Here is a 24,216-nt window from a genome sequence, read left to right as displayed (position 1 = left end):
GCATGGGAACCCTCCAGCCCCCCTGGCCTGGAGACAAAGGGTGGAGCCAGTTAGTGATGTGGGCAACTAAGGAGTAGAGGCTCCTAACAGGGCCAGCTCCCCGCCCCCCCTCCCCCCATGGATGAGAGGATATCACTTGCTCTTCAATGTTGCCCGTGGCCCCAAGGTCTTAGTACAGGACAGAGGCTATGAGAACCCTGATGTTCTGTAGTACTTGAGGTGACACTCCACATTTGGGGATTAAATAGGAAGGGTCAGGAGGAGACACTTGAGAATGGTGGAGCGGGAGCTACTCTGACTGTATTTAAAACATCACCCAATTCCTGAACTCTCTTATGGAGTGCTTGCTGTAGACAAGGGCCCTGTGTATACGGAATTCTTCAGTAACCGGGCAGGCGGTGGTAGAAGCAGAAGCTTGGGCTCTGACCCGGGGAGGTCAGATCCTGCCTGCTCTCCTGGGCTGAGATGACTCTAATAGACCAGTTAGCTGCCTTCCCAGGACGCCAGCCAGTGCTGGCAGCAGGGAGTCTATGAACATTTGGAGAGAAATGAGCATTTTGTTTTGAAGTATTTTTCCACTGCTTTCCAATGCAGATCTCGTGGTGGGTGCGGGGTATGTGTGCACACGTGTGTCGCGCTCACAGGACTGCTTTTCCGACTCACTATGCGCAGGAGCTCAGCTGCCACCGCTCCGGGCGTGGGAAGCAGCGGGGCTGGAACAGCGAGCCACCGGTAGGAGGGGAAGTGGCATTGTGACCTACCCAAATCCCTCCCATCCGCGGGCACTGTGATGCTGCAGGGCAACTGCTGGCCCAGCATGTCTGTCTCCGGCCCCCTCCCTCGCAGTGTGTCACAACCGCGGAGGCGGCCGTATCTGGAGCAGTTGGGGTGGGCAGGCCCAGCTGGGAGGCGAGCAGGCGAGGAGAGCTGCCACGATGGTGAGACTTCCCGGGCCCCGGCTTGCCAGGGACGCGCGCAGGTGCCCGGGTACAGAGCTCCGGGGCTACAGAGTAGCTGCCGGATGGCTTTGGATCCACTGGGCTCCAAGTCTCTTATTGGGGGTGGGGGGTGTTGTGGGTCAGTTCAGGATCAAGGGTCATATATCCAGGGGTGGGAAACATCTAGTTGTCAGGTACCTTTAATTTTGCAAAGAAACTAGAGAGCGGGGCCGTTTGCCCTTTAAAGGGACCTAAGGGAAATTTGCGCTCTCGAATGAGGGGGGGGGGCGGACCTGGAGAGACGGGCGGAGAGAAGAGTGAGAATCTGGGGAACTGCCACTCGTGGACCAGAGAAGAAGTGGGATGCCGAGGGATTCTGGGCAGGTGGTCTGGACCTGGGTGTCTGGGATGTAGATAGAGTCAAGTCTCCAAACGCAATCAAAAGCGACAGACTCCAGGTTGGGGTCATTCTCCACTCTTATCTTCTGGCCACCGTCTTGGGTTTGGGGCACTCTCGATTCGAGCTGGGTCCTTTGGACCCAACCAGCTTCGCAGGCGCCTGGCGCTGGTGCCGGCTTCTCACCCTTCCCAGCGGTCAAAGTCAGAAAAGAAGTTTTCCTCCCTGGAGACCAGGGGACTTCAGCCTTTTAATTTTATTTCCTTTCCTGGCTTTGAGGCAGGGACTCCTCACTGGCGGCTGTCTTCACTAGCGGCTGCTACCTTTGTAGCTAGAGAGACCCCCTCCTGAGCCCTTCAGCAGCTACATCAGCGGCGCCAAAAGCTCCTGGGACGCCCAGCTACCCGGTCCTAATGTTGGCCTCAATCATCTTCCCCCGACGCCTGGAAGGTCTAGTGTTTCTGCAGTGAAGTGGGACAGGACGGTTAGGGTGGTGGGGGTGGGGGTGGGCGGGGAGGAGTGGGGGAGGCAGTATAAGAGTATCTCAGAGACCAAGGTCAGGTTCTCTGAGGAGCGCACTTGCTCGGGTGTCAGGCTGCGGCGCCAGAACCTCCCTTCTCTCCTCCTCACCCCCCTCCCCTCCCCTTTCCACCTCCTCTCTCTCCTTCCCCCTTCTCCTGTTCCACGCCGCCTCCCGCCACCCCTCCTCCACTCTGGCTGTTCATTTGGGAGAGTGTCCAAGACTTGCTGGCGCTGGCCCTTCTGCTAGTCCTCCCTCCAAGCCTGTCCATCATTTTTCACTCCCCAGCATGCTCCTCGACACACCTGGGAGCTCGAAGAATTTGGGAACACAGAAGAGAGTGGCCAGAGGAAACCATTCTGTTCAGGTCACTGGTGTGGGATCTTAGGAGTGCAGAGTTGAAGTTTAGATTTTGGCGCTTGGCTCCGCAGCTAGCTGTGTGCCTTCAAGAAGGTCGTCAAACTTCTCTGGACTGGTTTTTCTCATCTACAAAATGAAGAGGGTTTAGTACAAATATTCAAAGCTCTTGCATACATTTTATTATTTTAAGCTTTTAGTTATAAAGTGATTTAAATGTGCATGTTATATGCACATATATGAAGAGTAAACCAGCTTATTCTATGTATCGCCCAGCTTTGTATATTTGCTATGATTGGTCATTAATTTTTTATTCAAGATAGGCTTTCTCTGTGTAGCCCTGGCTGTCCTGGAACTTGTTCAGTAGACCAGGCTGACCTCAAATTCAGGGATCCATTTACCTCTGCCTCCTGAGGGCATACAATCACACCCAGAGAAGATCAAAATATTTACTAGTGTGTTTTCATGTGCATGTGTGTGAGTGTGCCACACACACACACACACACACACACACACACACAGCGTGTGTCTCTATGTATTAATGTTTTCCTTTCACCATGGAATTTGGTGATCAAACTCCAGTCATCAGGCTTGCTTAGCAAGTGCTTTTACCTGCTGACCCGTCTCTGTGGCCTCAATTATCAGACTTGCTTTGTTTATTTATTTGGTCACATGCTGTAGAACTGATTTTTTTTGTTGTTTTTTTTGAGACAAAGTTTCACTGTAACTTTGGAGTCTGCCCTGGAACAAGCTCTTGTAGACCAGGCTGGCCTCGAACTCACAGAGATCTTCCTGCCTCTGCCTCCCGAGTGCTGGGATTAAAGGTGTGTTCCACCACCGTCTGGCTTGTAGAAGTGATATTTAACATTTACAGTTTCCAGTGCATAGCAATTGCTTTAAGATTTTCCAAGTGCATTCCCATCTATACTTTAATTCTGATCTGAATGTCTGCAGACTCTGAGTAGAGCCTAAAAGATGTTAGGAGAAGAGGGCAAAGATAGCAATCCAACCCTTGAACAGATACCAATGTGTTCAGAATATACCTGGGAAATAGCAAGACAAGCGAAAAGCAGTGAAGTTTAAGAGGTTTGGAAACCTGCATGGCCAACTGTCTTGAAAAGAGCCCATCATTTTATTGTGAAACCCTGAGCTTCGTGTACTGAGAACATTCCTTATATGCTCAGCCCTGTCTTGATGGGCAACACTTCCCATTCCAGAATCTCACAGTGAATTTTTTCCTCTTTACCCCCTTCCTCCCTCCTTATTTTTCATTTTGAGAGGGATGCCATTATGATGCCCAGGCTTCTCTTAAACTTGTGCTGTTTCTGATCCCTCGGCCTCCTGAGCAGTAGGGAGACCCGGATCCTTTTCTTCTTCTCCTTTCTTGTTATGCTGTGGAGGGAGCAGTGGTGGCGGTGGGGTGGTGGGAGTGATGGAATCCTGAGGCCAAGCCTTGTATGCTTGGCAACTGCACTACCCGTGAGCCACATCCCCGGACCCTGATTCCTTCCTGGAAGACTAGAACGATCAATTTGTAAGCCTTCATCTCAAGAATCCCACTCTTTTCTTTTTTAAGATTTATTTATTTATTTATTATGTATACAACATCCTGCCTCCATGTATGCTCGCACGCCAGAGGAGGGCGCCAGATCTCATTACAGATGGTTGTGAGCCACCATGTGGTTGCTGGGAACTGAACTCAGGACCTTTGGAAGAGCAGCCAGTGCTATTAACCACTGAGCCATCTCTCCAGCCCTAAGAATCCCACTCTTCAAGAATGTCCTCACTTCCTCTAGTGGGTCAGGTTTCAGGCAGCTGTTCTTCGTGTCCCCATTTCCTACGCTGTCATGGAAGCCTTCTTGGGAGGTAATCAGAATTAGCTTTGCCATTTCTAATTTTGTTTGGTTGGGTAAGAAATATGTAACTGGTTCTCACAATATTTTCAGCGTGGTCATTCTTCAGGTGCTGGGCAGGTGAGCATTCTTCTTGAGACTTGCTGGCTTTCTTCCCTGGGGCATAGTGCTTCATCCACCAGTGTCTTTTACTGGTCCCACACCAGATACTCAAGTCACACAGCTGATCAAATCCACTCTCTAAAGCCTTCCTTCTTAACCATCAGCTCAGGTCGACGGCATACATACCCCAGCATCCCATCTGCTGTCTGTATTATCCAGCAAGCAGCCCCTGGGAATGTGACAATGACATTTATTTTTGGAAAGTAGTATGGAGACTCCTGGCCAGGTACCTAAAGCTGAACCCATGTCCATGGTAGCAGGAGAGGTTTTATAACCAGAAAGAGTTTTTATAAAGGTCACAGGGAGATGGGCACACCTATATGACCTTGGAAATACCTTCACACCATTTCTTTAGCTTTGAGGAACTCTGCTTGCATTGTATGGAAATTGACATCAAATGGTGTCAAAGATCCTATACACTTGTAAAAAAAATGGCAGTTGGGGGGAGAGCAGTGTGTCTGGGTGGGGTGGAGTCACTACCACGTCTGGTATCCCTGTCATCGCTCAACGGTACCATTGGTTGTGCTGTGCAAAGCCGAGGAGCATTGTGACCCAGAGCACTGTGGGGTTACAGCCACCTCTCCTTTCCTCCACTGTGGGAGGTTTTTCCTCCTAGGTACTTGGGTATCTGCTTCCGAGTCACGGTCCTTGGTTAAAGTGATGGGGTGAAGCTGTTGAGTGAGTCTTGCTAGACATCTTTTAGGCTCAGCTGAGGGAGGGGTGGGGACTTGAATGCTGTCACCAAGTGTTTGCCATGTGTCCTTGCTGAGGCAGCTCCTAGGTGACCTTGATGACACCCAGGCTTCTAGGATAAAAGGTTAACTTTGAGAAAGTGGCTGGTGACTAGGTCAGTGATTGGGAAGAGTGGGAGGATGTGGTATTGTTTGAGGAAGGAAGGGGACCAACTGTTCACTTTTTCTCGGACTACTTGGGGAGCTGACAATACTGTGGCCTTTGTGGTACGCATTTCCTGTCTCCTGGAAGATCCGTGAAAAAGCACAGTAGGCAGTGTGTGCGTCACACTGAACCCTGAGTCCTGTCTCAATGCCAGCTGGGAGCCCGTGGGCTTTGCCATCCCAGGGTCTCTTGTGCCAGAATCTTCTTACCGAGCACCCCATCACTTGCTTCTCATCCACACTATTGCTGCAAACATCATCCGAGCTCCTCTCCTGAGCTGCCGTCTCCCTCGCGGATGCTCATTGAGGTCAGCTCTGTTCTGGCTGTTGCTCATTTGCTGTCTTTTCTCTCTTGTCAGTGATCCCAAATCCGCTGTAATTGAAGGGTCTGAGCAGAGATAACGCATGCTTTGATGAGTCACGTTTGTTCCTGCTTTAATTATCCCTGTGGAACACTACGGATCTACTTTTCACTTGCCAGCTTTGTGACCTAGCTCCTAAAATACATGCGATTTTTTTTTTTATTCTAGACTAACAACTAGAAAGAATGCGGGGATAATAGGCTCCCTGAGAGTAACTGCATGGCAAGTGTACACACAGGTGGCCCAGGGACAATGGCCCTGTCTGAGTCCTTCACAGGGCTCCTGATGCTGCTCTGAGTCACTGGCTTTCCTAGAGAAATATGCCACTGTTTTTTTTTTTTTTTTTGGTGAAACCTTGAGCTGACATTTTTCCCCCAAGTCCAGGGTCTTAAACACACTTGAAATCGCTCTACCATACTGAGCTGTGCCTCTGGCCTCAAAATGATGCTGAAAGACTCAAACCATTCTTTCACTGAGGAGAGCGCTTGTTTCTGAGAGCAAAGCAAGAGGATCCGACAATTAAATATGATCAGCACAAGGAAGGGTTTCTCAGAGTAGGCCCTGAAAGGCTGCAGAGTTCTAGGATATGATTTCCCGTGACATATGCTCTCTGTGGAGGATGAACGGAGGGGACACAGCTGTCCCACCAGCTCTGCCCTTCATGAGTTCTTGCTCCATAGAATCTGGCAGTTGTGGGACATGTCCTGAATTCTCCCGTCTCTTGTGTTCACTATTCCTAACATGTCCCCAGGCCTGTCTAAATGCATTAGAGACCTGTCCATTTTCCTTCTTCAGCAGACCAAGTCAGCAGTGGGGGTCCCTTGGCTGAACTCCCCTGAGCCGTGTCTGTGTTCTTCGGCTCTGCCCGCTCTTGGTGTTAACCGGTCCTGTAAAGCCATGGAGGGCTCTAATTCTGCTTATCTCTGCTATGTCCGAGTACTGTGCTTGGTGCTGGAGATTCAGTTGCTTGCCCATGGAGTTTAGTCTCTGTATCAGGGAAAGACAGATGCTTGAAGAAGCAACCATCATGAGTGTTGTGCGATAAATACAAAGACAATCATGAACAAACACAGCAGGGACCCTGCGATGCTCTGTGGTTATCCTGACTTCCTGCCAGTAGGCAGTGACATTTAACTGGAGTCCTGAAAAGTGACGTCAGCACACTGCCATTTAGAACCTTCTTGTGTATGACAGCCCTCATCATGTTGGGATGAACTTTTGTAGTGACAGTTGACATATCAGGCCTATTGAGGGATGCCGCTTTTCTTGAGAGGGGTGTATGCGTCTCTTTATCTCCCTTAACTCCTTCCTCCCATTGTTGAGTTCAGGGGCTCTGGCAGCATACAGCGCCTTCCTTCCCTTACAAGGTACCCAAGAGAACAGAGCGCCACAGGCCCAGATTCAAAATAGAATCAAGAGGGGGAGGGGAGAGGAACTCTGACTACCAAGGGAAACCTGAGATAGGAGTTTGGAGCAACAGATGACTGAAATGTCCTTGCTAACTCAGCTTACCTTTGCCTGCCCCCATCTTTGGTCACACAGTTTATCCCGAGGAACAGTCTCCAGATAGCAGGAAAGGAAGATTAAAAGAGACCAATTTCTGATTGGCTCGCAGCATTTCTGTGTGAGAGCATTTTCTGCTGGGCATTTTGCATGGCTACCTTGGGACTGGTGTCCACTACCAGGCTGGTACTGAGGTAGATGCAGCCACACCGCAAGGCCCTGGAAATTCGGAGTGAGGGTGAGCCAGGGGGTGGCAGGGTACAAAGGACCAGCTCGGGCTGGGTTCTAGGTCAGGCTTTCTTGCTGCACTGTGTGCACCATCAGTCTAACCTTTGCCTCCCTGTGCCTCAGTTTGACCTGCCAGCAATGGAGAAGAAATCATTAGGTGACCCATGGGACCCGGCCCACCTATGTGCCGCGTGTTTGGCTCTTATGTCCTCAGCATGGCAGATTGATGACCTTTACTGGGTGTGAGGATTGACTTCCCAAGGGTGACCCACTCATCTCCCGTGCTCATCTGTGTGGAACTTCAGGGGGGAAAGGGGTGACTGAGTGACGGTGTAGAGAAGGCTGCCCCTGTGCCAGCTTCTGCCAGGGCAACAGACCCTGAAGTTGTGGACTTGTGAAGTGTAGGGTTTATTTTGGCTCAGTTTTGGAGGTTTCAGTGTGCGCTTGGTTGTTCCTGTCGGTTCTGGGTTTGAGGCAAAGTGGCACAGGTCGAAACGAGTGACAAACCACACACCTGATGGCTAAAGAGCAAAAGAGACAGAGGGAGAAACTGGGCTTCCACAGTCCCATGAGGGTGTGCCCCTGAGAACTGAGACACATACTGCTGGGCTCCACCTCTTAGCCTTCTTCCCCTTTGCATTCCGGACGCAAACTATAGTACTCCTACCATGAGCAAAGTGTCCAGTGGAATTCTGAAGATTTTCATAGACCACAGAGTTCCCAGAAACTTCACAGAAGTTGTAATTTTACTTGCATCTGAACACTACCCTCTACACCCCAAACCTCTTAGCTCCCTCTTACTCTGAACTTCCTGTGCCTTGAGTAGATGGTGGCTGCACCTACCTCAGTACCAGCCTGGTCGTGGGCATCCAGGCCATGCTAGCCATGCAAAATTCCAAACAGGAAACAGAGACCAAGCCCAGGACCTGGCTTGTGGTAGGCAAGTTCTCCTTATGTAGCTTTGAAAGTTTTGCTTGCTCTCTGAGGGTGCGCCCTTAGAGTCAGCTGGGCAGGTGGCTCTGTGAGATGAGAAGAACCAGGCTAATGTGGATGGAGTCTCTATTCTGACTCCTACTTTTCATCTATTTCTTTTTTTTAAATTTATTTATTTATTATGTGTACAGCATTCTGCTTCCATGTATGCCCGCACACCAGAAGAGGGCGCCAGTTCTCATTACAGATGTTTGTGAGCCCTCATGTGGTTGCTGGGAACTGAACTCAGGACCTCTGGAAGAGCAGTCAGTGCTCTTAACCTCTGAGCCATCTCTCCAGCCCTTCATCTATTTCTTTTACTTTGTTATTAACATCTTGATTTTTACTATGGAAAAAATTAAACTTCCAGAAGAGTAGATGGGTATAAAGCCACCCATATATTTATTGCTTAGGTGTAAAAGTTATCATTTTTGGCTGTATCTACTTATCTCCTGTGTTTATTAATGTGTTTTAGAAGCTGGGAGTGTAGCTCACTTGCCTAACATTTGAAGGCTCTGGGTTTGATCTCTGATACTGTTAAAAATCAAAAAATAGTATTTTAAATACTATTAAAGTTTATTGCTAGGTGCTTCAGACGTAATTCTAAACACTGAAAGCATTTTCATACTTAACCTCACTTTTATCATTAAAATTAATGAGCTTTTTTATTTTGATTTGTTAAAGTTATAATTCAGGTTCTGCGTGGTCCACGTAGCCATTCTGCTTCTAATGTGGTTTTGGTATGGCACAGTTTCTGCTGCTGCTCATCTTTCTCGTTAATTGGGAGAGAGTGTGTGGCTCAGCAGTGGATCACTTGCCTGGTTTTCCGGGGGAGGTGGGGAGAGAGAGAGAGAAAGGAGAGAGAGGAGGGAGAGAGAGAGGCTGTCAGTAGTAAAGAGGAGGAGAGAGACTGTCAGGAGGAGGTGGAGAGAGAGAGACTATATCAGGAGGAGAGGTATTTATTCATTCAAGTAAGATTGAGGAGGGCATCAAAGAGACCAAAAACCCTGGGTCATGTGTTGGTGGCTGCAGGACACTCTGCTCTTTCTCCCATGTTTTGCTTTTGTTTTTGTTTCTTTTTCTTCCTGCAATAACCCTTCATCTTCCCTGGGAAGACCTAGAGTGTTCTGGAAGGAAGTCAGAGACTGGAAACCATACAGCACCCTCAATAAGTGGGGGTGGCTGGCATATGATGGTGACACGAAGGGACAAACTCAGAAAGCTGAAGTTTGGGGCTACATATGAGACCAGAATTTAAAGGAGGTGATCCAGAATCAGGTTCCTCATGGGCCTGCGCTGTGTTCCCACAATGTCAGGTCCTTCCTGAGAAACCACGGCTTCTTGCTGAATGTGTGCTGTAGCTTTGGGTCAATAATAACATATGTGTGGGACTGTTGCTTTGTGTAGGGTGTGCTTTTCTTAGCCCTAAAATGGAAGTAGAAGACAGCCCCACAGCAAAGTGAGCCTGCCTGTGAGCTCTGACTCCCTGCCTGCGCTCCCAGCAGGTGGAGGAGGAGCTAGATCCTGCCATATGATGATAATGGTAAAGCCAATGTCAATCACGGCTAAATGCTTTTTTTCAGATGAGGAGAGTTTTAGTGACTCAGCCAAAGTCACACAACACAACAAATGAATTGAGATGGCTAGCTGTGAAGCCTGGGTGTGGGCAAGCCGGGAGCGAAGCCTTTCACTGGGCGTTGGGAAGTACTGCTGGGCTGTAGTCTGTAGCTCTGTGCTCCGTATTGGTGGCTTCAAATGCCTGCACACTTTTCCTCCCAGTGGCAAGGGCTAGCAGAGTGATGGGGAGAGTAGGGACTCAGTTGCAAAACCAAATCAGGGAGCAACTGGTCCTGAAGTCTCTGGCCCTTGGAGACCGTCAAGGCGTCTGCTCCATTCCTGTGCCCAGAGAGGCTTCTGGGTTCTGAATTTCGATGCATACACTGCTTGTTTCCTCAACCAGCTCTGCTCTCTGGAGCTTCTGCTCCTGGCTTGGGTCCCTCAGAGCTAGAGAGTGCCACATCAGGTCATGGATAAGAATAGAAACCTACAGACCAGGCACATGCTTCCCTGCTGGGCTCAGCCAGGTATCACAGGACAGAGTTACCCCATGTGGGCCACTGCTTCCCCACAGATGGGCAAGAGGTGGAGGATGAGTCCATTTTTCCAGGAAATTTGCTTGGAAGGGTTCTTCATACACACACACATACACACAGACACACACAACACGTACGTGCACACACACACACACACACACACACACACACACACACACAGCCCTTATTCTTAGGTGATAATGCTAGAATCAGTTAGACAATTGAGGTTTTAAATCAGAGCAACTGAGTTAGAAGAGCACCCAAAAGCTGAGATTTACTTAATACTTGGGCTGACCTAAACAGCAAGGTAGATAGTGGTGTCTCCAAAAATGTTCATTTCTCAACATTCAAGAAGAGCCTAACTTGGCCTTGATGGTAAATAACTCATTTATTGTTTCCACATTTATAGTCATCATACTGACTGTGTCTATGGTGGCTCCCCTGTGACAGTCCCGGGCTCTGTATGCACACCCTGTGTGTGATATCTCAGAAGGTCAGTACTTAGGAATTAGTGTGAATGCTGGCGCCATGTGTTGTAAGGTCAAGGTTAGTCTGTTGCTATCTTTGACTTGTTTGGAACAATGTCCTGTGCCAGATGTTGTGGTGCCAGGCACCTGGAACCCCAGACACACCCTGGTTATGGGGTGGTGCAGCTGTAGACTCGAGCATCCTGATGGTTGAATGTGCGGAAGAGACAGCCTTTAGATGTGGGGCTTCAGCCCATGGCCGGGGACTCGGGTCCTCTGACTTTGATGTGCCCTGTTTCCACAGCGGGAATGCATATCAGTCCACGTGGGTCAAGCTGGAGTTCAGATTGGCAATGCCTGCTGGGAGCTCTTCTGCTTGGAACATGGCATCCAGGCAGATGGGACCTTTGGCACTCAGGCCAGCAAGGTCAACGATGATGACTCCTTCACCACCTTCTTCAGTGAGACTGGCAATGGCAAGCATGTGCCCCGGGCTGTCATGGTCGACCTGGAACCTACGGTAGTAGGTGAGTACCGGCCAAGGGCTCTGCTGCAACAGCAAAGTGCAGGGATTGGGCTAATGAGAGGGAGACAAGTTGAAAGGTGTGAGTGAGCCATGTGACTTCCCTCGGGTCCTTGGGGGATTTGTAATAGGGGTCAACAGAACCTGCTAAGCTGTGCAGAACAAAATGCTTCTTAAACCTGCTGAGACAAGAAATGACCATGATTGTTACTGATGGTACAGAGATAAAAGGCACAAAAAGCTCTAGAAATTGTTAGAAACCTCTCAGTCAGGTGGTGGTGGTGCACACACCTTTAATTCCAGCACTTGGGTGGCAGAGACAGGCGGATCTCTGTGAGTTCAAGGCCAGGCTGGTCTAGAGAGTGAGTTCCAGGACAATCAGGGCTACACAAAATAACCCTGTCTCAAAAAACCTCTCCAACGGTCCATTTCCTAAAGCATAGGTTTCTGACCATCGCTGTAGTCTGGCCTCGGGTATGGTCTAGCCTTGCAGCACTTGACAGTCAAGGTGGGGTGAGGGTAGCCACATTCACAGGTAGAGGTGCTGCAACCCTGCTCCTTCTGAGTTAGAACCACGCACAGGCGGAGTCTGGCTTTCTCAGGACAGGGCTCCTGAGGATCCAGATCCAGGTGGAGGGAAGGAGAGAAGGGGAGGAAATGGTTTTGGTGTTTGGTGGTCTGCTCCTTCAAGTCTCTTCCTCCTTTCTAGTTCTGCTCAGGGGCCTGGGCTTGGTTAGTGTGCCCTTGTCTCTCTGGATCTCTGAGTCATTGTTCTAGGGTAGACCCGGTCACTCCAGCTGAGTCTCATACTCAGATGAGTGGGACAGAGCGTGTCTCCTGGAAATGGGGATCTGAGGGTCCTGTCTCTTGACAGATGAGGTGCGGGCAGGAACCTACCGCCAGCTCTTCCATCCCGAGCAGCTGATCACGGGGAAGGAGGATGCGGCTAACAATTATGCCCGTGGGCACTATACGGTGGGCAAGGAGAGTATTGACCTGGTGCTGGACCGCATCCGTAAGCTGGTAAGCACAATTGGGCAGGGCATCTGGTCAGGCTTGGACTCAGGTGGGTTAGAGGCGTGCATCAGCTGGCTGCAAGAATAGCTACTAGAGTTCTTGGGGGGAGGTTCATTGGTTGGTTGGTTGGTTGGTGCTGGGGTTCAGATCCAGGGCCTCATCATGTCAGGCACATGCTGTACTGCTGGCTGTACCGCTAGGCCTCTGGTCATGTTTCAGAAGGAACAGTCACAGGGATGTACACCTCCCCCTGCCTGGGTATACTGGCCTACCCTGTAGATGGAGTTAGAGTTAGAAACACAGGGTAGTAAAGCATTGGCTTGGAAGAACCGAGGGAGAGATTTTATTACACATTTGAGTAGTTATGCTTACACTGTAAGTGCGAATTTCACACCTCCATTTGCTTTCGAATAAACAAGGGAGGCATTTCCCTTGTATTAAATGCAGGAGTTTTGGGCTGGGGCAGTTGGTGTCTTAAGTTGGGTCACACTACTCAAGAGTGCTAGAGGCAGATTCTATTGAGTACTTAGACTATAAAATAGGTTTACAAAAAATCAACCACAAAAAGAACAAATCCAGAGAGATCAACTGTGGAGCCTTAATGACTTTCAGATTCTCCTGGGAGACATTAACTGGCTATGGCACACAACTGGATAAACAACTCATGGACTAAGTCATTTATTTCAAACCTTACAAGGTGACAAGAACTTAACTAGTCCAAGAAAATTATCAGCTCAAGCTGAAGGAGAATTGGCTGTGGTAGAGAAAAAAAAATTACAGGATGCACATGTGGGTCACTTGAATCCAGAGCTTGATTGTAGCCTAGTTATTCTGCCTTCTACCTGTTCTCCTACTGGAATTCTCCCCTTTCCCCTCTCTCTCCCTCTCCCTCCCTTCCTCCCTCTCTCCCTCCTTCCCTCCCTCCCTTTCTCTCTCTCTCTCTTTCTCTCTCTCTCTCTGGTTTTTCGAGACAAGGTTGCTCTAGACCTTTGGAACCTGTCCTGGAACTCACTCTGTAAACCATGCTGGCCTGGAACTCACAGAGAACCAATTGTCACTGCCTTCCAAGTGCTGGTATTAAAGGGAGTGTGCCACCAATGCCTGGCATGCCTACTGGGTTTTTAAATAAGATTTATTTATTTGTTTGTTTATTATGTATGCAGTGTTCTGCCTGCATGTGTGCCTGCACGCCAGAAGAGGGCACCAGATCTCAGTATAGATGGTTGTGAGCCACCGTGTGGTTGCTGGGAATTGAACTCAGGATCACCGGAAGAGCAGGCAGTGGTCTTAACCTCTGAGCCATCTCTCCAGCTTCTGCCCCCCCCCACTGGAATTCTTATGCAGAGAGAAGATAATATTCCGCAATAGATATTTTTGTCACACAAACAGAACAAAAAAATCAAAGACCTATATAAAAAAGATTTCTGAATTGATTCTAAAAGGAAAATTGAGACTTCATCAACCAACAGGAATAGACCCAACAAAAAATGTCATATCTTTTACTAATGCTAAAGTTTACTCCTTATGGAATAAAATGAACACTGGCAAAAAGTTTGCAATAAATTTTTGGTAAAGATTAAAAAAAAAAGTGCTAGAGGCTGCGGAATCAGGCTGGCTTGACTACTAAGCTGCGTTGTGGGTTACATCACTTTGTCTTTATAAGCTCTCATTTCTATGTGATGGAAAAAAATTGACAAGACTAGTGGTGCCCAAAAGTTCAGAACCACTGGATCAGATGATAATAGCTCACATCCTCTGTGAGTCTATAAATTCTCTTAGTTCTGCCAGGAGTCAACATGGAGTGCTTACTGTAGTTCTGCCAGGAGTCAACATGGAGTGCTTACTGTAGTTCTGCCAGGAGTCAACATGGAGTGCTTACTATAGTTCTGCCAGGAGTCAACATGGAGTGCTTACTATAGTTCTGCCAGGAGTCAACATGGAGTGCTTACTGTAGTTCTGCCAGGAGTCAACATGGAGTGCTTATTGTAGTTCTGCCAGGAGTCAATATGGAGTGCTTACTGTAGTTCTGCCATCTCACTAACCATCACTAAATCTTACAAGATGATGATGTAGCCATGGGGGAGGAGGCCTTTGGAAAGGTTAATGACTGGCTGAAGTGTTTACAAGTTGGGAATTCATGGACGTGTTGCTCATTTTGGTGTGGCCATTCCACAGTGCACACAAAATCCACAGCAGCATAGTAGATCCTATAAGTACACACAGTTTGTCAACCTAAAAACATGTTCTTTTTTAATCTCAAAATTTCAAAATCTTAAAAGAAAAAAAATCCATAGCTCCTTTTACATTTCTCAGACTGGCAGGCACCCTGAGCCCTTTCCATGTTTGAATGTGCTCGTCAACCATGCCCATAGAAGCATATGTCAAGGACAAGGGTAGTCAGCAAGATTTGAGCTCTCGGAAGACAAGGCCCACCACAAAGACAACTCTGAGACTTTCTACTCCTGCTTTGTCCAGCTCCAAGTCAGAGCCGTATGCACGCATGTGTAGTTTGTCAGTCTAGACATTAACCACTCCTCCCAAGACCAAAACAACCTCTTTTGTGTCTTATTCCTTATAGGTTATTATGATTTTTTATGAGGATAGGATATGCAGACAAAAAGGGTTTGTCTGGATTTGTCTCCACATGGGGTCTCAGGACTCTTCTGATTTCTCCTTGTTTCTGGCTCTCCCCAGACAGATGCCTGCTCTGGCTTGCAGGGCTTCCTCATCTTCCACAGCTTCGGAGGCGGCACAGGCTCTGGCTTCACTTCTCTCTTGATGGAACGCCTTTCCCTTGACTATGGCAAGAAATCCAAGCTAGAATTTGCCATCTACCCGGCACCACAGGTCTCCACTGCAGTGGTAGAGCCCTATAACTCCATCCTGACGACCCACACCACCCTGGAGCACTCAGACTGTGCTTTCATGGTGGACAACGAAGCCATTTATGACATCTGTCGCAGGAACCTGGACATTGAGCGCCCCACCTATACCAACCTCAACCGCCTCATCAGCCAGATTGTGTCCTCAATCACTGCCTCTCTCCGCTTCGATGGAGCCCTCAATGTGGACCTCACAGAGTTCCAAACCAACCTAGTACCCTATCCCAGAATCCATTTCCCGCTGGTCACGTATGCACCCATCATTTCTGCAGAGAAAGCCTACCATGAGCAGCTGTCTGTGGCAGAGATAACTAGTTCCTGCTTTGAGCCCAACAGCCAGATGGTGAAGTGTGACCCGCGTCATGGCAAATACATGGCCTGCTGTATGCTCTACCGTGGGGATGTGGTACCCAAGGACGTGAATGTCGCCATTGCTGCCATCAAGACCAAGAGAACCATCCAGTTTGTTGACTGGTGTCCCACAGGTTTCAAGGTGAGAATTGAGGACTTGGGGTGGGGGACAACTGGGGATGCAGAGGGGATTACTCGAGAGAATGAACCTTGGGAACTTGTGGTCTTTATGATAATTCTGGGAGATGACGTAACCCGATGCAACATTAACCTCATTCAACTTTGACTGAGACATTCAGCCCTTGAAGGCTGGTCTGCTTAAGCCATCTTAGCAAGTGCTTGTCTCTGCTGCTATTTAAGGTTAACCATCTTTGACTTTTTCCTTTTTTAAACTGAGGGACCCGAATCACAATGCCTTGAGGACTTTCAATTCATTTCAATTTGCCGAAAAGAAAGCTCAATGAGTGTTTTACCCTTCTTTAATTTTAGAGTTCACTAAATGATTCAATTTTAGAGTTAACTAAATGATTCAAATTGCTAGAGAGGCACAGTTCTTTCTTCTAACAGAAGATGCGTTTCCCCAACATATGTTAAGAGTTAACTATGCACTCTGTAAGCCTTACTCAGCTTAGAGTAACACCGAGGCAGTGCCTCGTCTTTGGGATTGACTCCTGTTTGTCATGAAGTCTCACTTCTCCCCTCCTATAAGTGTTGTTCCTGCAGGCCAAGGGTACACAGTCTTCCTGCTCACCGCTCTACTCCTTGTGACACACATCATCTTTCCTTCCTGGACACAACCTATTTTTGTGTGTTATTCTGGCCAAAGTAGTCAAGGTTATCCAAAAACTGTGTTTCCGTTTTTTAGTTGAAACAACAACATTAACTAATGGGAAGAAGGAAAAATGAAAGAACTGTGGAGATAGTGGGGTGACGAACACAGAGGGGATGCCACCCCCTCTAGTTTAAGCTTGTTCTGAGGCGCTGTATGGAACTATGAGTAAGATGGTGTTAGCATTGGTAGCTGCTTTTCAGAAAACTACATGCCGGCAGAATGCATATTGCTAAGCCTCACCAGCTGTCATTCTCCCCAGGGGTATTAGTCCCCAATTTGACTAGGGTCTACAATGTCACTTTTGAGAAGGGAAGAGAGGCCTATGCTGGCCAGAGCCACAGCAGCAAGATGCAAGATGTGGTAAAATATATACCTCTTTCACATCTGTGCCACCTGCTTGTTCAGTGGCCGTGTGCCTTGCACTAGCACTATCTGAAGACGTGTATTCCTAAGCAACGCGTCTAAGAGGTTGGTAACGGAAACACAACGGCCTTAGTTCTGGGCACTGCCATAGCTCTCAGTGTCCTACTGGTGATCTCACACTCTGCCATCTTGATGCCTTCCAGTTTCCTATAACTCTCGGTCTGCCTTGGCTTGAGGCCTTTGTGGGGAGATTTCTAGGGTAGAAGCCCCACTGGGAAACTCCCACTTCCCAGTGCACTAGCAGATCTCGGGAGGTTGGCTTACCCGTGTGTGACTTTTGACTTCTATGCTTACTGTTTCTGCCTTTCTTCTAAGAGAACTGTTTACTAGAGATCTGGCCGTGTGAGCAGTAACTCTCTCCCCAAGGACCTTTTAAATTTATTTCTCTGGATTCTCCCTGGAACCTCTTAAAAAGCCCTTCACCTCGACAGAGAAACTTCCCTAAATTTATTGCAAAAAAATTAAAAGGAGCATCAGATAAACATCTAGAAAACAATAAACTTTATGATAATAATGTCAATTCTAGAAATTGATTTGCCTTTAACAGGGAAGGTATTTCCTGCCCCTTGCTCCTGAGATAAACACTTGAGATCCCTCTTTCATGCCACAATTTCACTTAACTACATTCATCAACTTATTTCCTCTTTTTAACAGCCTGGCCGTTTCTTTTCCAGCCCCTGTGACTCACGGTACTGAAGTTACCATGTGCCACCATGCCTCTCCCTTTTCTTTATTTCCTCCCCAGCACACATCCTTTTGCTCTGCCCATGTTCCCAACTTCCTTGTTCCTCCTCCTTCTTCATCACGCCATTCCACCCCACACCCATGTCTAGATCTTGCCAACAAAGCTTATTACCAACAGATTGCCCAACGCTGTCCTTGCCCAACTTGCGTGTCTTTCTGTTGCCCGTCTTCTTTCTTTGTTTCCCAGGTGGGCATCAACTACCAGCCTCCCACTGTTGTGCCAGGAGGGGACCTGGCTAAAGTCCAGCGAGCTGTGTGCATGCTGAGCAACACTACAGCCATTGCAGAGGCCTGGGCCCGCCTGGACCACAAGTTTGATCTCATGTACGCCAAGCGGGCCTTCGTACATTGGTATGTTGGAGAGGGAATGGAGGAAGGAGAGTTTTCCGAGGCCAGGGAGGACCTGGCTGCGCTGGAGAAGGATTATGAAGAAGTGGGGACTGATTCATTTGAAGAAGAAAATGAGGGGGAGGAATTTTAAATATACACCTGCCCCATGACTGCGTCTCGTTGTTTGTGTTGCTCCACTCTAACCATGGTGAGTTCATCTCCTAGCACTGTTCATGGACAGACAGACAGACAGACAGACAGGGCAGCAGCAGTTGTGCCTGCTCACTCCCCTTTTCTCTTCTTAGTATGCTGTACTCATGGTTGCATGGAAAAAGGAAACCACAGAAAGAGAAAGTGAGAGACTGGCCTGTCGGCACCAGCCCAGTTCCTGTCCTACATAGATTAGGGCTCTTGACTCCAGCACATGGGTACCGAGCACACGGGGAACCCCCTCCCTCCCCTGGAATGAGAACAGCTTCATTCCTAAAGAATGAAATTAAGGTGGACAAGTCACACACGCACGGGGTGGGTAGGGTAAGGAGGTACATGAGGAATCTTTATTCTAGGTGGGGTAGGCTGCTCACCCCTAAGACAGGGCCTGCCGGGGGAGGAATGGGGAAACACCAGAAAACTCCACTCTTGGAAGATGCCGTGGAGAGAGCAAACAAGGAATTCATGAAACAGATCTGTGGCACAGCTCTGAGCTCATGTGGATCCATCATGATCCCCCTGGAGGGGGGATATCCCTAGACCCTCATTAGGTGTTGACAGCCACCAAGAGTCCTGGTTCTGTATGTATGTTAGTACGTATGTATGTGTGTGTGTTTGTGTGTATTTTAATACTTACATTATGAAATACAATTTACATATCAGCACAGTGAAAGATTAACAGTCGCCATCAATGAAATACAACAACTACAACAGAACTTCATAATAAAAATAATTCAAAGACTTGGGGTATGGTTCTGGGGTGAGCAGGTCCTTAGCCTGTGTGAAACCCTGGGTCCATTTTCTCCCACTGTACTCAGACAGACAGACAGACACAGAGCAGATGTGCCTGCTTGTTCCTGTTTTCTTATCTGAGGATGCTGTACTTTCTCTTCTAAGGGAAAAGGAAACCACAGGAACAGAAAGTGAAATCGTGGTGCCTACAGTCTGTCCTTGGCCCTAGGCACTGTCCCCAGAGCTAGAGAATCATGCATGTGACAGCTTCCTGCCTTCCTAAATACATGTTTAGATAATGAGGTCACTTTAGATTTCAGACAGCAGTGACAGTATCTGGAGTGTCATTGTGTCGTTGTGGAGCCCAGAGAGCACGAGTCCACAGATCCTGGGCTTAGAAGGGAGCAAGTGTGGGTCTGACGGCAAGAGAGGCACTCGCTAGGAGGGTGGGAAGATGGGCAGGTGCCGCGTCTGTCCATCCTCAGCATCATGGATGCTTATACGTCTCCTAAGTGAAACACAAGCACTCGAAGGCTTGAAGAAGGCTTCACTGTCCTGAGCTCCAGGGCTCCCAACCATCTCAGGATGAAGTTTTGGGTCATTCTGGAAGGGACACTGAGGTATGCAGAAGCAACTGCTTGAGACCGCAAGGTTCCAACACCAGGCCTCTCTCCACTGTTTCTGACTCTCGTGCTTCTGGGCTCCTTATGAAATAGCCCACAGCAGAAACAAGTCTGCCATTTGCCAAGGAGAGGATGGGGGTGCAGTGCCTCCCTCAGCCAGCACTCAGGATTTCAGGCAATTGGAAGGCTGTTATTGTTTAGTTACCCGTAAGACTTCCAGGGTCAAGCCCCTTGTGCTATGGGTCCTTGTGTATCAAGTGCATAGCTCTTCAAGTGTGTTCCCAGAAACTTTCCAGTCTATTGCTTGGGAGCCCTGAGAAAAGTAGAATGTCCTTGTCCAAGAAAAGGAAGGCTAGGCAAGGTGTGTAACAACCTCCTTTCTGGCCCTTCTGTGCAGGAGATCATGTGCTATGAAAGCAAGTCCAGGACTCGCTTAGGAGGTGGAGGAGTGTTGTTTTAGAACTGGAGATTAGTGTCCCCACGTGAGGGTGGCTAGGGAAGCAAGTGCCTGCCATTCCCAGGGCCAGTAGCTCCTAGCCTATCACATCAGCTTGAGGCTTCTTAGGAAGGTGAAGTAGAGAGCTGGAGAGAAGACTCAGTGGTTAACACTTCCTGCTCTTCCAGTGAACCTGAGTTTGGTTCCCAGTACCCACATCCAACAGCTCACAGTCTGTAACTTCATTCTCAGAATAGATGACATGCTCTTTTGGCACCTGTATGCATGATATGCGCACCAACACAACACAGAACACACATACGTATTTGGAATTTATTAGAATGGCTTACAGGCCAGCTAATCCAACAATGACTGTCTACCAGTAGAAGGTCCAAGAATGCAGTAGCTGTTTGGTCACAAGGCTAGATGTCTCAGCTGGTCTTCAGTATACACCAGAATCCCGAAGAAGTAGGCCAGGGAAGAAATGGTTTTGCCAGAGAGAGCGAGAGCAAACAGACAAAGAGAACAAGCTTCCTTCTTCCATGTCCTTTACATAGGCTGCCAACAGAAGGGATGACCTAGATTAAAGGTGGATCTTCCTACCTCAAAAGACCCAGATTAAAAGTGGGTTTTTCAATATAGCAAAGAAAGCCAGCCTACAATTCACAGTCCCAGAGAACCTAGACAAGAAAAAGAACCCTAAGAGCAACATACATAGATCTAATCTAAATGGGAAGTAGAAAAAGACAAGATCTCCTGAATAAATTGGGAGCCTGGGGACTATGGGAGAGGGTTGAAGGGGAGCGGGGAGGAAGGGAGGAGAGCGGAGAAAAATATATAGCTCAATCAAAACAATAAAAACCATTCAAAAATTACTCTATCACTTCAGACAAGTTAAAAAATGTGGGTCTACCCACCTCAATGATTTAATTAAGAAAAAAAAAAACCTCTCAAAACTGTACCCAGCCTTGTGGGTTTTAGTTTTACAGACCTAGTCAAGCTGACAACAGGAATGGGCATTAGGTTCTCATAGTCTGGCTTGCCTCTCATGCAGTCTAACAGGATTGCCATCGCTCTCCTGTCCTGTCCTGTCCTGTCCTCTCCTCTCTTCCCTCCCCACCCCCGCCTCCTTCCCGCTTCTCTCTGTGTTGCAAGACCTAACTCTCCACACTAAGAAATAACATAAAACAAACCGCCCCAGCACAGTAGCATAAGTCCAGGATGGTAGGCACCTGGACCTTCTACATCCAGCAATTTGGCTCACGCTGAAAGTATTGACTAAAACAATTGGATAAGGAAACACCAGAGAATAAATAATCTATATAGATGGTATAATGGAACAACCGATAGAGTATTATGTAATCAATGGGAATCAGAAGGGCTGTGGAATTTGTGTATATTATTGTTTATGGATTCCTGTTTGATGCTTTGTGTCTCTATATATTTAGTATTAATTTCTTCTCATTCTCCATATTGGAAATTTATGTCTTCTCTCTTTCTTTGTTAGTCATGCCTGTTGGAGATTTTTTTTTAAAGAACAGACTTTCTGTTTTATAATTTTTCACTGTTGTGTGTTTTTCCAACTTTATTTACCTGTGCTCATACTTTTTAATATTTATTCATTCGTTTGTTAGAGCCTGTGAGCCCCAACATAGATAACTATTTTCCCTAACTGGACTGGTACGGAGCCACAAGGAATAATCAGACACAGCTTACATGGTCATCACGGAAGGGCATCTCAGGCTTATTCTCTCCTGAAGATCTCCCCGCGTTTATTATCCAAACAGCTTTTATACCAACACATAAACTGAGCAGGAAAATACCTGTCTCCTAGGTAACCAGGTGAATGGCATTTTGTCACGTCCACATCTACCTGTCTGCTGTGTAAGCTAGCTGTCACGTAGGCTAGAATCAGCTTCTCTATAAGGCATCCTCCAAATTACAAAGAAAGGAGCAACAACATCCTGACCTTTTGTTAGGCAGAGACAGCTTGTCTGCAGAGCTATGTGACCACCTCGGATGGGGCCTATGACTTTAGAGCCTGGCTGCCATACCATATAGAAATATGGGCTTACATTCGTTGCTATAAATCTCTAGCTAGCTTAGACCTCACTGTATAGACCAGGCTGGTCTTGAAGTTGTGGTGATCCTCCTGCCTTTGCCTCTTGCATGCTGGGTTTAATAGTATGCACCACCATGCCTGGCTTAATTTCTGTTAGTGGAATCTTAAATGACTATGACTTAGTTTTTCCCCTAATATGAACACTTAGTGCTGTGCAGTTATTCACAGCAGTAGCTGTGCTCCCTAAGTTTCATCATGAGTTTCATCTTAGGAAATATTACGTGCACTGGACAGAACATGTATTGCTAAATAAGGTGTTTAGTAAGAATCAGTTAGACTGGGGCTGGGAGGTAGATGGCTCAGAGGTGAAGAGCAGTCACTGCTCCTGAGGTCCTGAGTTCAATTCCCAGCTTCCTGAGTTCAATTCCCAGCAACCACATGGTGGCTCACAACCATCTGTAATGAGATCTGGTGCCCTCTTCTGGTGTGCAGGTAGAACACTGTATACATAATGAATAAATCTTTAAAAAAAATCAGTTAGATCCCATTGGCGCTGAGTTATTCTGTTGTTCTTGCTGATTTTCTGTCTAGCTGTTCTGTTGATCACTGAAATTTCTTCTAGTAGAAAATTTTTGCCTCATGTATTTGGAATCTAAATGTCTGTTCTATTGGTAAGGGTAATGTCCTTTTCTTTTCTTCTCTTCTCTTCTCTTCTCTTCTCTTCTCTTCTCTTCTCTTCTCTTCTCTTCTCTTCTCTTCTCTCTCTCTCTCTCTCTCTCTCTCTCTCTCTCTCTCTCTCTCTTTCTTCAATTTTCGCCACTCTGAAACCTTTATGATATTAAATGTAGCCCGTGATCATTATTTGTGTTTGATGTTTGCATGGTAAATTATTCCCCCACCTGTGGGGAGAGATGAAATCCTTAGCGGATGTGTGCTGTTGATGATGAGCATGGCTCTGTCAAGGATGCCAAAACCTCAGACCCATGGGAACAGCGAGGCCTTCCCCAGGTTTGAGTATAGATGTTGGCAGTGTGTGCACGGTATGACCACAGCTTCCTGTACAGACCACGGCTTCCTCTCCCAGGTTGGGGTACCTGCAATGGGAGACTGCTCCCCTACAGAGATCCTCTATCAGGATTAGCTCACCCGCCCCCCCTTCCTGCTGTGTAGAAGACCATCTGAGTTTCCGGCTGCCGCATCTCCATTGGAGTGCACCGCTCTCAGGACCCCGGTTTCCCTGCACGTGTGTCTGTTATGTCTTCATTTTCCGTTACCTCAACTAGGTCAAATCCAAAACTGTGCAGGTCTTGGCACCCACCTAAATTACTGTCTTGTTCCTGTGACCAAAATACCGGGCAGAAACAATTTGAAGAAAGAAAGACCTGCTTTGTTTCCTGTTTCCAGAAGATTTCGGCTCATGGCAGCAGTAGAGTGTGTTGGCTGTGTGTCACGTCACAGTGGACCAGGGGACAGAACAATCTGCAGCCAGAGGTCACGTTTTAAATGCCCACTGCTTCTACTAGCTAGCCTCCTCTTCCTAAAGGTTCCACAGCACTCAGAACGTGTGGAAGCTATTTCAGAGTCAAATCATAACACAACCTATTCCGTGTGTATATGCATTGTTTTGAATTCTTACGAACAGGTGTATAGTAATTATAAAACCTAGGTTTCATAATTGTGGCCATTTTAGACAGGCATGTAGCAGCCTTAATTTTTGCCCTTATTTCTCCCAGTTTTCTTTCCATTTCCCAGCAGACTTTTGTGCCATCTTTATCATTTTCTCTAGATTGCACTCATGAGAGAATCTGTGTGATATTTTTCTTTGTGAGGATGTCTTATTTTGTTCAACATGATACTTTCCAGTGCCGTCCATTTTCCTGTAAATGATACATTTGTTCTTCATTATGGCTAATATGCCACTGTGTACATGTTTTACATTTTCCTTATTCCTTCCTATGTTGCTGGGCACCCAGGCTTATCCTACATCTTGGCTGTAGTGAACAATGCTGAAATAAACAAGGGTACAGAAGTCTCTCTCGGGTCTATTTCATTATTACTTATTTCATTAAATTTGCTCTTTGACAATTTCATGCATGCATACATGGCTGCTCTCACCCCCAGCCCTCTCCCATCTTCCTACTACCTACAAAACCTGCTCTCTCTCACATTCATGCTTGGTTTGTGACCCATTGATTTTTCTCTGCTCCTCTCCCTTCCTCTTCCTTCCCCTCCCCTCCCCTTCAACTCTCTTCCAAGGTCCCCATTGCTCCCAATTTATTCAGGAGATCTTGTCTTTTTCTATT

At 47.5% G+C, this 24,216-nt stretch overlaps 1 protein-coding gene across 1 annotated transcript; it reads left to right on the top strand.

The window, feature by feature from the left end:
- Window positions 1–774: 774 nt before the first annotated feature.
- On the top strand, window positions 775–21,408 carry Tuba8 (tubulin alpha 8). Its single transcript, XM_075982887.1, has 5 exons — window positions 775–938; window positions 11,053–11,275; window positions 12,146–12,294; window positions 14,983–15,663; window positions 17,708–21,408. The coding sequence occupies exons 1-5, from the start codon at window positions 936–938 to the stop codon at window positions 17,999–18,001; spliced, it is 1,350 nt and encodes a 449-aa protein (XP_075839002.1). The 5' UTR covers window positions 775–935; the 3' UTR covers window positions 18,002–21,408.
- The last annotated feature ends 2,808 nt before the right edge of the window (window positions 21,409–24,216 follow it).

The sequence above is a fragment of the Microtus pennsylvanicus genome, chromosome 8 (assembly GCF_037038515.1).
Source record: "Microtus pennsylvanicus isolate mMicPen1 chromosome 8, mMicPen1.hap1, whole genome shotgun sequence".
Taxonomy (NCBI): domain Eukaryota; kingdom Metazoa; phylum Chordata; class Mammalia; order Rodentia; family Cricetidae; genus Microtus; species Microtus pennsylvanicus.
This window is presented reverse-complemented; position numbering and strand designations above follow the sequence as displayed.

Coding starts and splice junctions, on each gene's coding strand:
- Tuba8 (XM_075982887.1), top strand. Junction 12,295..14,982: donor TGGACCGCATCCGTAAGCTG/GTAAGCACAATT, acceptor GGCTCTCCCCAG/ACAGATGCCTGCTCTGGCTT. Junction 15,664..17,707: donor GGTGTCCCACAGGTTTCAAG/GTGAGAATTGAG, acceptor TTTGTTTCCCAG/GTGGGCATCAACTACCAGCC.